The 10,865-nt window shown below is 60.5% G+C and overlaps 1 protein-coding gene across 1 annotated transcript in view; it reads right to left on the minus strand.

Annotated features, from left to right (window-relative positions):
• TSHZ3 (teashirt zinc finger homeobox 3) overlaps nt 1-1,739 on the minus strand; it is a 69,308-nt gene extending 67,569 nt beyond the window's left edge. The window contains exon 1 of the mRNA XM_030299521.1: nt 1,695-1,739. Coding sequence (XP_030155381.1) covers nt 1,695-1,734 — 40 coding nt within the window. The 5' untranslated portion in view covers nt 1,735-1,739. The remainder of the gene's footprint in view (nt 1-1,694) is intronic.
• Nucleotides 1,740-10,865: the final 9,126 nt, after the last annotated feature.

Raw genomic sequence — 10,865 nt, forward strand, 5'->3', positions numbered from 1 at the left:
TAAAGGAGAGGGTAGAATGGGCAAGAAGCACCAGCCAGGAGGTGACCTGAGTGGCAGCACCCTCCCCATAACCACTGCTGGGATTTTCAAACTTCCTAAATTTGGGCAACACCGAGGACAGACAGCAAAACCTGCCGTATGTGCCCCAAACCAAGTCTCCTTTCTTCTAGGGTTTTCTTAAGGCACGAACGAGAAAGTACATTTCTGGAAAAAAAAAAAAAAAAAAAAAAAAAAAAAAAGGAGAGCATTCCCTCTGCGTGACCCTGTGTAAGGAGACTCCAGGGTGCATCCAGTGTGTGGGCTCCACCAGCAGGGCCGGCTCCCATGATGGAAATGACCATCCCCGTCACCCCCAGGGCTACTACAGGCACTCGGGGGGCGGCACAGGTACAACGCCTTCATCCAAGTGGGGCGTCAGGCAATGCCCTGACCCTTCCCTCTGCTCTCCCTTCCTCCACCAAAAGAAAAGAGCAGAAAAGACACGAACCTCCACTTAACCCTCCGATTTCAGGCAGCATCTGAACCTCTGCACATCTGAGTGTTACTCATATCAAAATACATCCCGTCCACATGTGGTCCTCTCAGCAATCCGTCCCAAATCCCCGAACTTCCACTGACAGGGCCCTAGTGACGTCACAGAGCTTGGCCTCACCATTGGGAGTGATTTATTGATGTTTATTGGGAATGAATAGATCAAAGGCAGCAGCATGACGGGCGATCAATCAGTCATCAAATCAAGGGTGGCAAAGGGCCAGAAACCCTTCTTCCAGGCAACATACCCCCAACTGACATTATTGCAAAATAATGTTATGTGTGTGGGTTTTGTTTTGTTTTCAATGATGCTTTTTCCAGAAAAGAAAAAAAAAATCGGCTCAATCTTAACAGGAGTTGACATCCTGGCAAAAAAAAAAAAAAAGAGAGAGAAAGAAAGAAAAGAAAAGAAAAAGAAAACCGGGGGGGGGGGGGGGGGGGTGGGAGTAGACAGGCACGTCCCAGAACTAAGTGCTACGAGGAGGTGAGGGTGGGAGAAGCAGTGGAAGGAGGGGGTGGGGGTAAGGGAAAACAAACAGGGATAGAGGAAACGCCAGCATCTAACAGTGACTTGACGGTCATCTGACAATACGGAGACCCAGTGCGCTCTGCCTTCCACCGCTTGCCCGCTTTGGGCCCAATAAATGAAGAATCAATCGGATTAGCAGTAAGGTGGCCGAAGGGACCCCGCTCGCTCACTCGCCGGCTCTCTTTCGCTCGGCAGACACCGGTCTGTCCCCCCGCCGACCGGCCGCGGGAGGACACGGAAGGTGTCCCAGGGAACTCAGGTGACCCCGCCCGCCCCCCACAGAAAGAGCCCGAAGAGGGCTCCTTCCCATCCCCTCCGCAGCCGGCGAGCTGAAGAGGCAGGGACCCAGGCGGGCTCAGTTAGCCCCCGAGCGCGCGCGGCTCGCGAAGTGGGTGCGAGCCGGGGCAGGGCGAGCGCGGCGGGGCGTCCGGGGGGCGCCCGGGACGCGAGGCGGGCGCACGCACCCAGAGAGCAGAGCGGCGAGCGAGCCTGGCGCCCCGGAGTTACTCTGCGCGGGCAGAGGAAGAGGGGCGAGGAGTGGGGCGAGGAGCCGGGTCGCCGCCGGCCGGAGGCGCACGGCAGCGAGAGGAAGAGGAGGAGGAGGAGAGGAGGAGGAAGGGGAAGCGGCTCGTACCTGCTGCGCGCCGGGGCGCCTGCTGCTTCCTCCTCGGCATGATGCTCCTCCGGCGACTGCCACTGCCGCCGCCGCCGCCGCCGCTGCCGGGCTGAGGAGAGGGAGGGAGGGGCGGCGGGCCCGCGGGGGGGCGAGGCGGGCCGGCTCTCAGCCTCCCCCCCGGAGAGCGGCCGCCCGCAGGATGCTGCTGCGCCCCGGCTCTCCGCGTCCCCCCCTCTCCGCGCTCCGCCGCGATCCCCGAACGTGCGGAGGGAAGAAGGAGGGCGGGCGAGGGAGGCGCGGGGAGGGAGGAGCGCGGGGGGAGGAGGAGGCAGAGGAGGAGGAGGTGGTGAAGGAGGAGGAGGAGGAGGACCGCGCTGCCGGCGGAATGGGAAGTTTGACAAATCGCTCCAGAGGCCCGAGGAGGAGGGGGCGGGGAGGAACGGCGGCCCTGCCCCCCCCCCCGCCCCGTCCCCAGACGAGGTGCGCGGGGTTCGGGGCCGGGGGGCGGGGAGAGGGGGAGAAGGCGGGCAGAGGGGTGGGAGGAGGAGCGCGGGAGCGGCCCCGGCTGGTCCTGCCCCGGCCCCCGCCCCCGGGCAGGGGGTCACGGCATCCGGGGGGGGCGCTCAGCCGCCGCCGCGGCCCGGGGCTCAGCGGTCCAGTCTTCTGCCCGCGGCGCGGCTGGAGCGGCGGCGTCGGCAACAGGCAAGCTTAAAGGAAAAGGAGATGATCGTGTCACTCGCCCGCCCGCGGGGGCGCCGCGCCCCCGCTCCCGGCCCCGGGCCTGTCTAGGACCCCCGCCCCGTCCGGGGAGGGGGTGCCGCCCCTCCGCCCCCGCCCTATGCGCGCACGCAGGGGCGCGGCGCCGGCCCGGCCCAGCTCGTCCCGGGGCGCTCGCTACCCTCTCCCGCCCCTCTTCCCCACCCAGCCTCGCCCCCTGGCCGCCCCCGGCTGCCCCGCCCGTGCCGCACTCCTCTCCACCCGCCGCGTCCAAAGCCCCCAGCTTTCTCGCCGGGCCTGGGCCCGCACCCCCCGGGGATGCCGGGGCCCGCGGGCGGGCGCCGGCGCCCTCGAGGGAGGAGGCGGGCGCGGGCCGGAGTGGGTGGGGGCTGCTCCCAGACCCCGCGCCACCCGGGCTCCTCCCCCGGGACCCGCCGCAGCCACTTCCCCCAATTTTTTTTTTTCCCGGGCAAACTTTCCCGGGCCCGTCCCGGGGGTCGGCGTGGGAGGGGGGTGCCTCCAAGTTTCCTCCTCCGCACGGGAAGATCAAGGTCCTTCCGCCCCCCTCCCCGCCCTTCGCCCCCTAGGCGCCGGGCCGCGCCCCCCACCCCAAGCGCTGGCAGATCCGAGGGCGGGACGGAGGGGAGGGTGGGGGCGGGGGAAGGAACTCGGGCTCCCAAGCCCATCCCCCGCCCCAGGGCGCCCCCCGAGAGGGGGCCACCGCGCCCAGCGCCCGGCTTGCCAGCAGTACTGGGCGAAAAGAATTGATTATTGATTGGGTGATTGGGGTCGCTGAGGCGCCGAGAGGGCCAGACCGGCGGGCCGCGGAGAGGAGGAGCTGGCAGGGCTGCGTTGGCGGCGGGGCGACGCGGGCTCACTTACGAGCGGCCGCGAGGGCGCGGGTGGGCCGGAGCTCATTGGGACGACCCCCGGGCGGCGGCGGCTGAGCGAGAGCCTGAGCCCGAGCGGCGCGGGCGGCGGCGCATCGATGCGCTGCGGGTTCGATTGCGTCTCCCTGGGCCAGCTCTTGGGCCGGGAATGGGGCGGCCGCGGCGGGTCTGGCTCTGGGCGCTGCCGGGCGGTGGTGGTGGGGGGTGCGGGGGCGGCCGCCAGGCCCAAGGTCCCCGAAGTGGCGCTGCTCCTGGGCGCGCCGCTTGGGGCCCGGAGGCTCCCCTGGGCCCCGCGTCCGATAGTCCCGGCGAGGGCCGGAGCCCCGCGCCCCTGGGACTGCCTGCCTGAGCGTTCCCGGCGCTGCAAACCCCGGCCTTCTTCCTTCCTTTTTTTCCTTCCTTCCTTCCTTCTTTCCTTCCTTCCTTTTTCTTAACGTTTCCTTTTCTTGTGTTTCTTTCTCCCTTTTCTTCTGCCCTCTCTTTTTTATCTTTTTCTTTGTGATTGTTTATGCAAGTTTGTTTTAAAAGTTCACCGGCATGCTTTCTTTTCTTTTAGACCAGGAGACCGTGATCTCACCCAGACGGTAAGATCAAAAGTCTCCGCTCGCCCCCAGCCTGCGGGCTTGGGCTCGGTCCAGACGCCTCCCTGAATGCAGATGTGCTGCTGCCGTCCTCCCGGGCTATAAAGCCGCCTCCAGCGCCTTCGCGCGCGCAGGAGCGCTCGGAGTTGCGGGGTGCGGACCCCGGGCGGTTGCGGGGAATCGGAGTCCGGCTGCGACTGGGCTCCCAGGCGGGCCTTGTGTGTGGCGAACTCGGGGGCGGGGGCGCGGCGAGCGGTTGGTGCCTGCGGCCGCGGAGGCTAAAACAACTGCCCCTCCAGGCCCGGGAGACTCGGCCGTGGGGCGTGAAACGCTTCTTGCGAACGAGGAAACGGTGAGTTGGCAGACGCCGCCCGCGGCCTCTCGGTTCTGGTCGCGGCGCTGGGAGCCTCTTGCCTGGAGGAGGGTAGGCGCCGCGCGAGGTCAGCTCCTGCCCGCCCCTGGCTCACCTTCCCAGCACCGAGCGCCCTTTTGGGCGCGCCGGTAGTGATGGGTGCACAGCGCGGGGCGCCACGCACGGAAGGCTGAGAGTTTCGCCCTGGCTTGTGCTCCCCCTCCTCCTTTGCTTCCCAACGCTGCTCTCCAAACCTCTGTTCCCTCCTCCCCCTCCCCCCGCGGGCCACGGCCTGAGCTCCGGTCTCGGAGCCGCCTGAAGCCACCGCCCGATCGCTACCTCGCCCTCCCCCGCTCGGGCGCCGCGCGCGGTGCGATCCGCCCTAACATCTGTCCGTCCAACCATTGGCGCATCCATCAGTGTCACTGAGCTGCACATCGCAGCGACAACCCGTCACGCGCAACACGGGCTATGCGGAGTGCAGACTGCGACCGCGCTGCCTTGCCCGGACACTCAAACAGGGTTCTGGCCCGGCGTGGCACTGCCTGGAACCCTGATCTCTACAGTGTTCTTTTAACCATACGCACCGCCTTTAATACCAAGAACTCAAAACGGGACTAGTTTTGCAGGCCATGCTAGCAATGGGACAGACGGAGAGGGACACTGTCAACCTAGCCCTAGCAATTCCAAGTTCTCTTTGCCCCTTCTCTGTGGACTGGGTGTGGCGTAGGAGAAAAGGCAGGGAGGCTTCCCCGATCTGCACCAAGCACAGTGTGTACTTGAATGCAGGGGCTTAAATGGGCTCCAGCTCGGCCGAATCTGGGGCACATCTTCTGGCCAGAAGGTCTAAAGCTAAAACTTTGCCAGGCCCCTACCTGGCTGCTGCCTGTGAGGAGCGAGAGAGGGGGAAGGAAACGCGGATCCCAGTGAAAACCAGGGACTCGATTCAGGGAGAAATGGTGTCAGGGTGGCAGTAGGTCTGTAATTCATATGTTATTTACAGAGTGAGAAAGGGCAAGGCCATATGTTTGAGAAGCCAGAGCTTTGCGGGTAGTTCCCGGCGCCATTCTCCAAGAATGCTGACCTCCCCCGTGGTTACCATTGCTTCTTGCTTTCCCCACCCGTACCTCGCACCCCGCTGTCCAGAGGGCAAATATCTTCTTATAGGTGCCTGATCAGTTTGGCCAGGCCAAAGGGGCTGTCTGGTCCTCCCCCTAAGAAGTTCAGGGGAAGGGCGCACGGAAGACCTACTCCTCGGACATCTGCGGGGTGGCGGTCCCTGGCATTTTACCCGAGCGTATTCCTACTGCAAATATTTCTGCCCGGGTGTCTGGTGAGTTCTGCCCCACTCAAGAGTCGGCTACAGGAGCGGGTCAAAACCTGTGCTTGTCTTCGTTCCGCGATTCGCGAGGTAGAAGGGATACAGGAGCCTCTTTCCGGCCAGCGCCGGGAGCCAAGGTCTGCGCGGCTCCGGAGGAGGCCGGAGACGGCCGCGGCGGCGCTCACAGGGGCTCCTTCCTGCGGGAAGGAGGGACCGCGCTCCAGGGTGCGGCCGAACCGCTTTCACGCTAGAGGAGGGCGGAAAAGCCGGCGCCCGGCGGAGGAGCTAGAATTCTGTAGAAGGTACCACTGTGTAGAAATCTTTCCACCTCACTTGGAAGAGTTGCAGACACCCCTGAAAAGTGACAACAGGCTTCCGCTCCCGCGCAGGCACCTGGTGACTTAGCCGAGTGAGAGCCACGCAAAAAGTGACCCCCAGCCCAGTGAGACGCTCCCAACTTTCCGAGGTGCTGCTTTTCTGGGCATTTTTAAGTCCCTAAACACAAAAGAAGGAAAAGCGGGCTGAGGGGCAGTGGCGAGACATATCGAAATGCCCAATGGCAAACGCCCATGGGAGAAACTGATGGCTCCCATTGTGGCCAGGTGGCTCACCCAGCAGCGGGGTGGCAACGTGGATAAGTCCAGAAAATTCCCAGGGGCCATGAAGACAATTCATGACCCCCAAGATTGCGGCCTGGGCCCAGTGGAACCCTGGTCCTCCTCCCAGGCGGTGCCCTGAGCGTTCTGCAGTACAAATCCTCCCACGTGCCAGTTTTTCAGGTCAGGGGTTAGAAATGTGATTCTAGCCTTCCACGCCCTGAGACCTGCAGGCCCCAGTCCCTGGGCCTACTTGCGTGGGGTATGTCGTGCCACGGGGAGACTTGGTGCGCTTGACCAACCAGAGCCCCACCGGGGCGAGTTGGGGGGTGGGGGAGTTAAAGACGGGCGAGGCTGAACAAGTGTGGTGGAGGGGCAAGGAGCTGGCCCCAAAACAGGACGCTCCAGGTAAGGAAGCTGTAGCGGGGATGCGGGGACGCAGCAGTCGACCACCGCCGCCGCCGGGAGGCAGCCGAGGTTGTGTTCAAGGTGCAAATGAGGGCAGTGGGTGACAGTCCTGCCTGACCCGGTGGGGAAGGCGGAAGTATGTCCCCATTTGGCATGGCCACTGAGGAAAAAGGCTTCAGGAAAGAAGGTGTCCTTGAAGCTGCCAGTCCAAGACAGATAGCCAGCGTAGGCCAAGGTCCCAGGAACTTGGGAGCCTGAACCCAGGCCATGACCAGAGATTCTCTGTGCCCTGAGGGAGGAACTGGCCAGCTGGAGAGACAGGGCACGCTGGGTAGAACACGCAGGGAGCCTGCACCCCATTTCATGGCGGGAAGGCTTCAGGCCCGGTGAAGGGCCCTTGGGGAGCCCACTGAAGGCCCAGCAAAGGTCGTACCAAGTGCTTTTTTCCTACCTGCCTCCCCCTGGATCGCTGGCCTAGACCAGCTGCCCCCTTACACACTGCTCACACTAAGGTCTGGGCTAGGCAAAGGAGGTGCCCTACATGCAGAGAGGCTGACTGCCTCCACCTGCACACCTCGACCAGGAATTGGGCCCCAGGACCTCAGCCCCTCCCTCAGCGCTAGAAATCTGGACTCTGGGGCCAGGCCCTCACCAGGCGGTAAATTGTTTGCTGGAGGTGCATTTACAGAGCATCGAAGTTTGTTTCTCTTTTTCCGGTAGCTTTGTTTTAAGGAACCAGATGTTTTGTCTGTAGATTCTCCCGAGAACTTTTATAGTTTTGACGTGAAATAAGCCTTTGCAAATCGGAGCGGTATATTAACACCACTTCTGTGGGGGCTTTCGGGGAGCTGCATTGGGGGGTGCCTGGATGTGAGATGAGGTGGAGTTATGGGATGGGGGTGCAGATCTCTCTTTGAAGAAAAGTAGGAGACCACTCTCAAAGTCAAGAATTGGTGTTGGGGTATGAAGCACCTCCCCCAATACACGGGGTGCCTGTATGCCCCCCACCTTTCCCCTCCCCGGAACTTTACTACTTTGTAAATTTCTCCTAGCCGAGCGCACAGAAGTATGGCCCAATTTTGCCAACTTTTCACATGCCTGCCTTTGAGTAGGACCACTGGACTCAAAGGCAACAGGGCCTGTGGTCTTCCCAGGCCAACCTTGATACCCCTGGTCTTTTGGGGAGGGGCAGAGCAAGGGAGCCCCAGGCTGGCCCTGAGGTCCCAGCACAACTGGACACAGAAAACTTTGGATGGAAGCTGACCTGACCAAGCCCCTTAGGAAGTCAGGGCTGGCAGGTCCTCCTCCTCAATGCCTCATTTTTATCAGCTGGAAATTTCCAGGCAGTTTATAAACGTGTTAAAGCAACACCAAACCTATACACCTAACAGAGGGAGGGAGCATGGTAATCCGAGGGAAAGCACATCTTACTATATACCCCTCTACTGGTTGGGTGATTTCCTGGAGACCACTTTCTCCAGTTTTCTAAGACAGGCTGGGACCACACCCGCCCCTCACCCCCTCCCCCCAAGCTTGCCTGTGTTCTTGGTCTTGGATCTCCAAATTTGGAGAGTCCAGTTTGGATCTTTCTTCTGTAATTATTTTTCAAGCTCACTCATTTACGGAACTTTGAGGAAAAAAAAAACTTTTTTAAGAGACCGCAGATTTAATAAAGAAAATAAGAAGTCTTTGTGTCTTGGTCTAAGGAGGTCAGGTACACAAGTAAGTCTAGCTCGGAGGAGCAATTACTGGCGAAATGCCCTTTGGTCAAATCCCACGCGCCTACTTTGACTTTTGCGGGGAATTTCCCGAATTACTCGCTGCTGCGTGGCATGGTTTTTCCCACTCTGGATGAAATGGGTTTTTGGAAACCTTTTGGGCAGAGCTTAGAAAAAAAGAAAAAAGAAAAAAAAAAAAACAGAAACAAAAAACCACCCTGGAGACAGTTGCAGCCGTGTCGGGGCTCACCCCTGGCTGGGAGAGAGCAGCCCTTTGCTAGCTGGAAAGGAGAGGTGCTCAGCCCTTCCCGCGCCGATGCAAGAGTTGCCGGCACCAGCGGTGTGTCTGAATCAGTGCGTGGGCCGCCCAGTGCGAGGCTGTGTTCGGACTCCAGTGGAGGAACACTGGAGGAGGAAGAGGAGAAGGAGGTCTCAGATATCAACCCACCCGCTCTTCGCAGACCAGACAGCCCAGCTTTGCATGCCTGGTGACCTCATTAACTGGCCGGGGAATTTGCAAGATGAGGAAGAATCTCTTTTCCTTTTCTCTTCCTGTATCGCTCTTTTTTTTCCTGTCTTACACATTATGGTTTTGTGTTCGTCCCTGAATTTACAAACGGGAAAGACCGAGGGCAATTCTCGGTAGGACAGGTACAAGAGAGAGGGGCACTGGGCCGGGTCTTCGTTCTTTCTCATTTTTTCTTGCCTGAAGCTTGCGCGTGTATCAGTGGTATGTCCGGAATAGGAGAGCGGGAGTTCTTTGGGACGAGGTGGTCGGAAGGGTCAGATTCTTTGTATGCAGGTAGTGCCTGACCTCAGAGGCTCTGAGCTCCCCAGATTTTCTTCCTCTGCAGAGAAGCTCTGAATTCTTCCCAACGTCTTCCTCTTCCTGACACTTTTCTTTCCCATCTCTTTCTTCTTCTTTCTTCCTTCCTCCGCCTTTCTCCGGTTGCTTTTTGCGTTCTATCAGTCCCTCCCCAACCCCCACAAGGATCCGGAAAAATGATCTATTTCGGGTCTAGCAAGCGCTCACTCCAAAGAGGTCGAGTCCTCCTCTCTGTGGTAAGGCAGAGGCGGCCACTCCCCCCCCCCCCCCCCCCCCGTCGTGCGCAGCCCGCAAGGGAACAAGGTACTTTGTAGTCGCCGCAGCTTTTTAGGTGGGGGGCTGGGGGGAGGTCAGAAAGAGGTTGACACTTGGTTTAAAATAAAAGAACATGTTAAGAAGTTTCAAAGCTGCCAATAAAACCCTTTAAGTGGCTTGTGATTCAGTGCCTGGAGTTGCGGCGATGGCATTGGTAAATGACTCCAATGCCCAAAGAAAAATATTACAAATGCCGCTGTCTCGGCCACCAATCGGGCGCCGCTCTCCAGCGCGGGCGGTGGCTCCTCTCCGGCGCGGAGGGCACAAGCATTTGCATGATAAATTGACCAGACAGGCGGCAGCCAATGAAATATTCAAATGAGGCCAGGGGTGAGGGGTGGAGTCCCGGGGGCTCCCCGTGGAGCCCGCGGCGGGAATGCGCGGTACCACCTCTCTATCAGCGCCCTCTAGAGGTGGGATATCGGGGGCGGTCGCTCCAGCCCCAGGGACAGAGAGTCGGGAGTTGGGCCAGGGAGGTGGTGGGCTCAGGGTGCTCTCAGCGCTGGCCTCCAGGACTAGGTGCGCGGCCGTCTTCTGGCGCCTCTTGCACTTGGACTGTTGGGGGATTGCAGAGGCCGGTGGTGACCTCTGAAGAAGGGGTTTAAGAGGAGATCTGGCCCCTTCACCCCAACCCCTTCCCTAGGTTGTCCTAACACAGCTAAAGTTAAAACAGTGTGCCTGCTCCATTGACATAGTTTCAAGACAAGACCTTTGCCCACTCAGGTCCACGATACCTTCCCCAACGTCCTGCAGTATTGAGATTCTGGAGCAGACAAACCCGACTTGCCCTGAACAGAGAGAACTGTGCGCCCACGCAGGCCCCAAGTACAGGGCACCGGGACCTAGGACTGGTTTGGGGCACCTCCTGGGAAAACATGTCCTGGAGCAAGTGCCCAGACCATGAGGCAGGAGCTCCTATGAGCGTGCAAAGGCAGGCGAGGAAGGAGATGTGTACAGGCTACAGATGTCCAGCCAGGAGGGGTGTGGAAATAAGTGTGCTTGCAAGTGCACACAGAAGGGACCAGCTCTGCCCTGGTGCTGACCTGCAGGAAAACAGGACTCGACAGGCACGAGGTGAGGCCAGCTTCCAGGCCCGGCTCCTTCTTGTGGCTCATGACTTAGTGGGGGGCTTTGCACAGAATACTGGGGTGCCTTCTGCCAAGGACCAAGGGATATCTCTTGTCCCCTGAGCCTCTCTCCCCTCCCCCCAGCCCCATAGCCCCTCTTGTGCCCAGTACCCCGGGGCCTTGCCACCCCACCCCTGCAGCCTTATTTTTCAAGTACAGAGGTTTTAGAAGTTCACTTGTCTCTCCCTGGTGTGGACTGGTGAGAAGGTTTTTCCTTCTCCATCTTTCCAGGAGTTAGAGTAGGGTCCCGGCCAACAACTGCTCCAGGGAGAGCCTGATCTCCACCCCTCTTCTCAGCCAAAAGGTGGTCAGGCTGAAGGGAAGTCTGAGTTCCTGCC

The sequence above is a fragment of the Lynx canadensis genome, chromosome E2 (genome assembly GCF_007474595.2).
Source record: "Lynx canadensis isolate LIC74 chromosome E2, mLynCan4.pri.v2, whole genome shotgun sequence".
NCBI lineage: Eukaryota > Metazoa > Chordata > Mammalia > Carnivora > Felidae > Lynx > Lynx canadensis.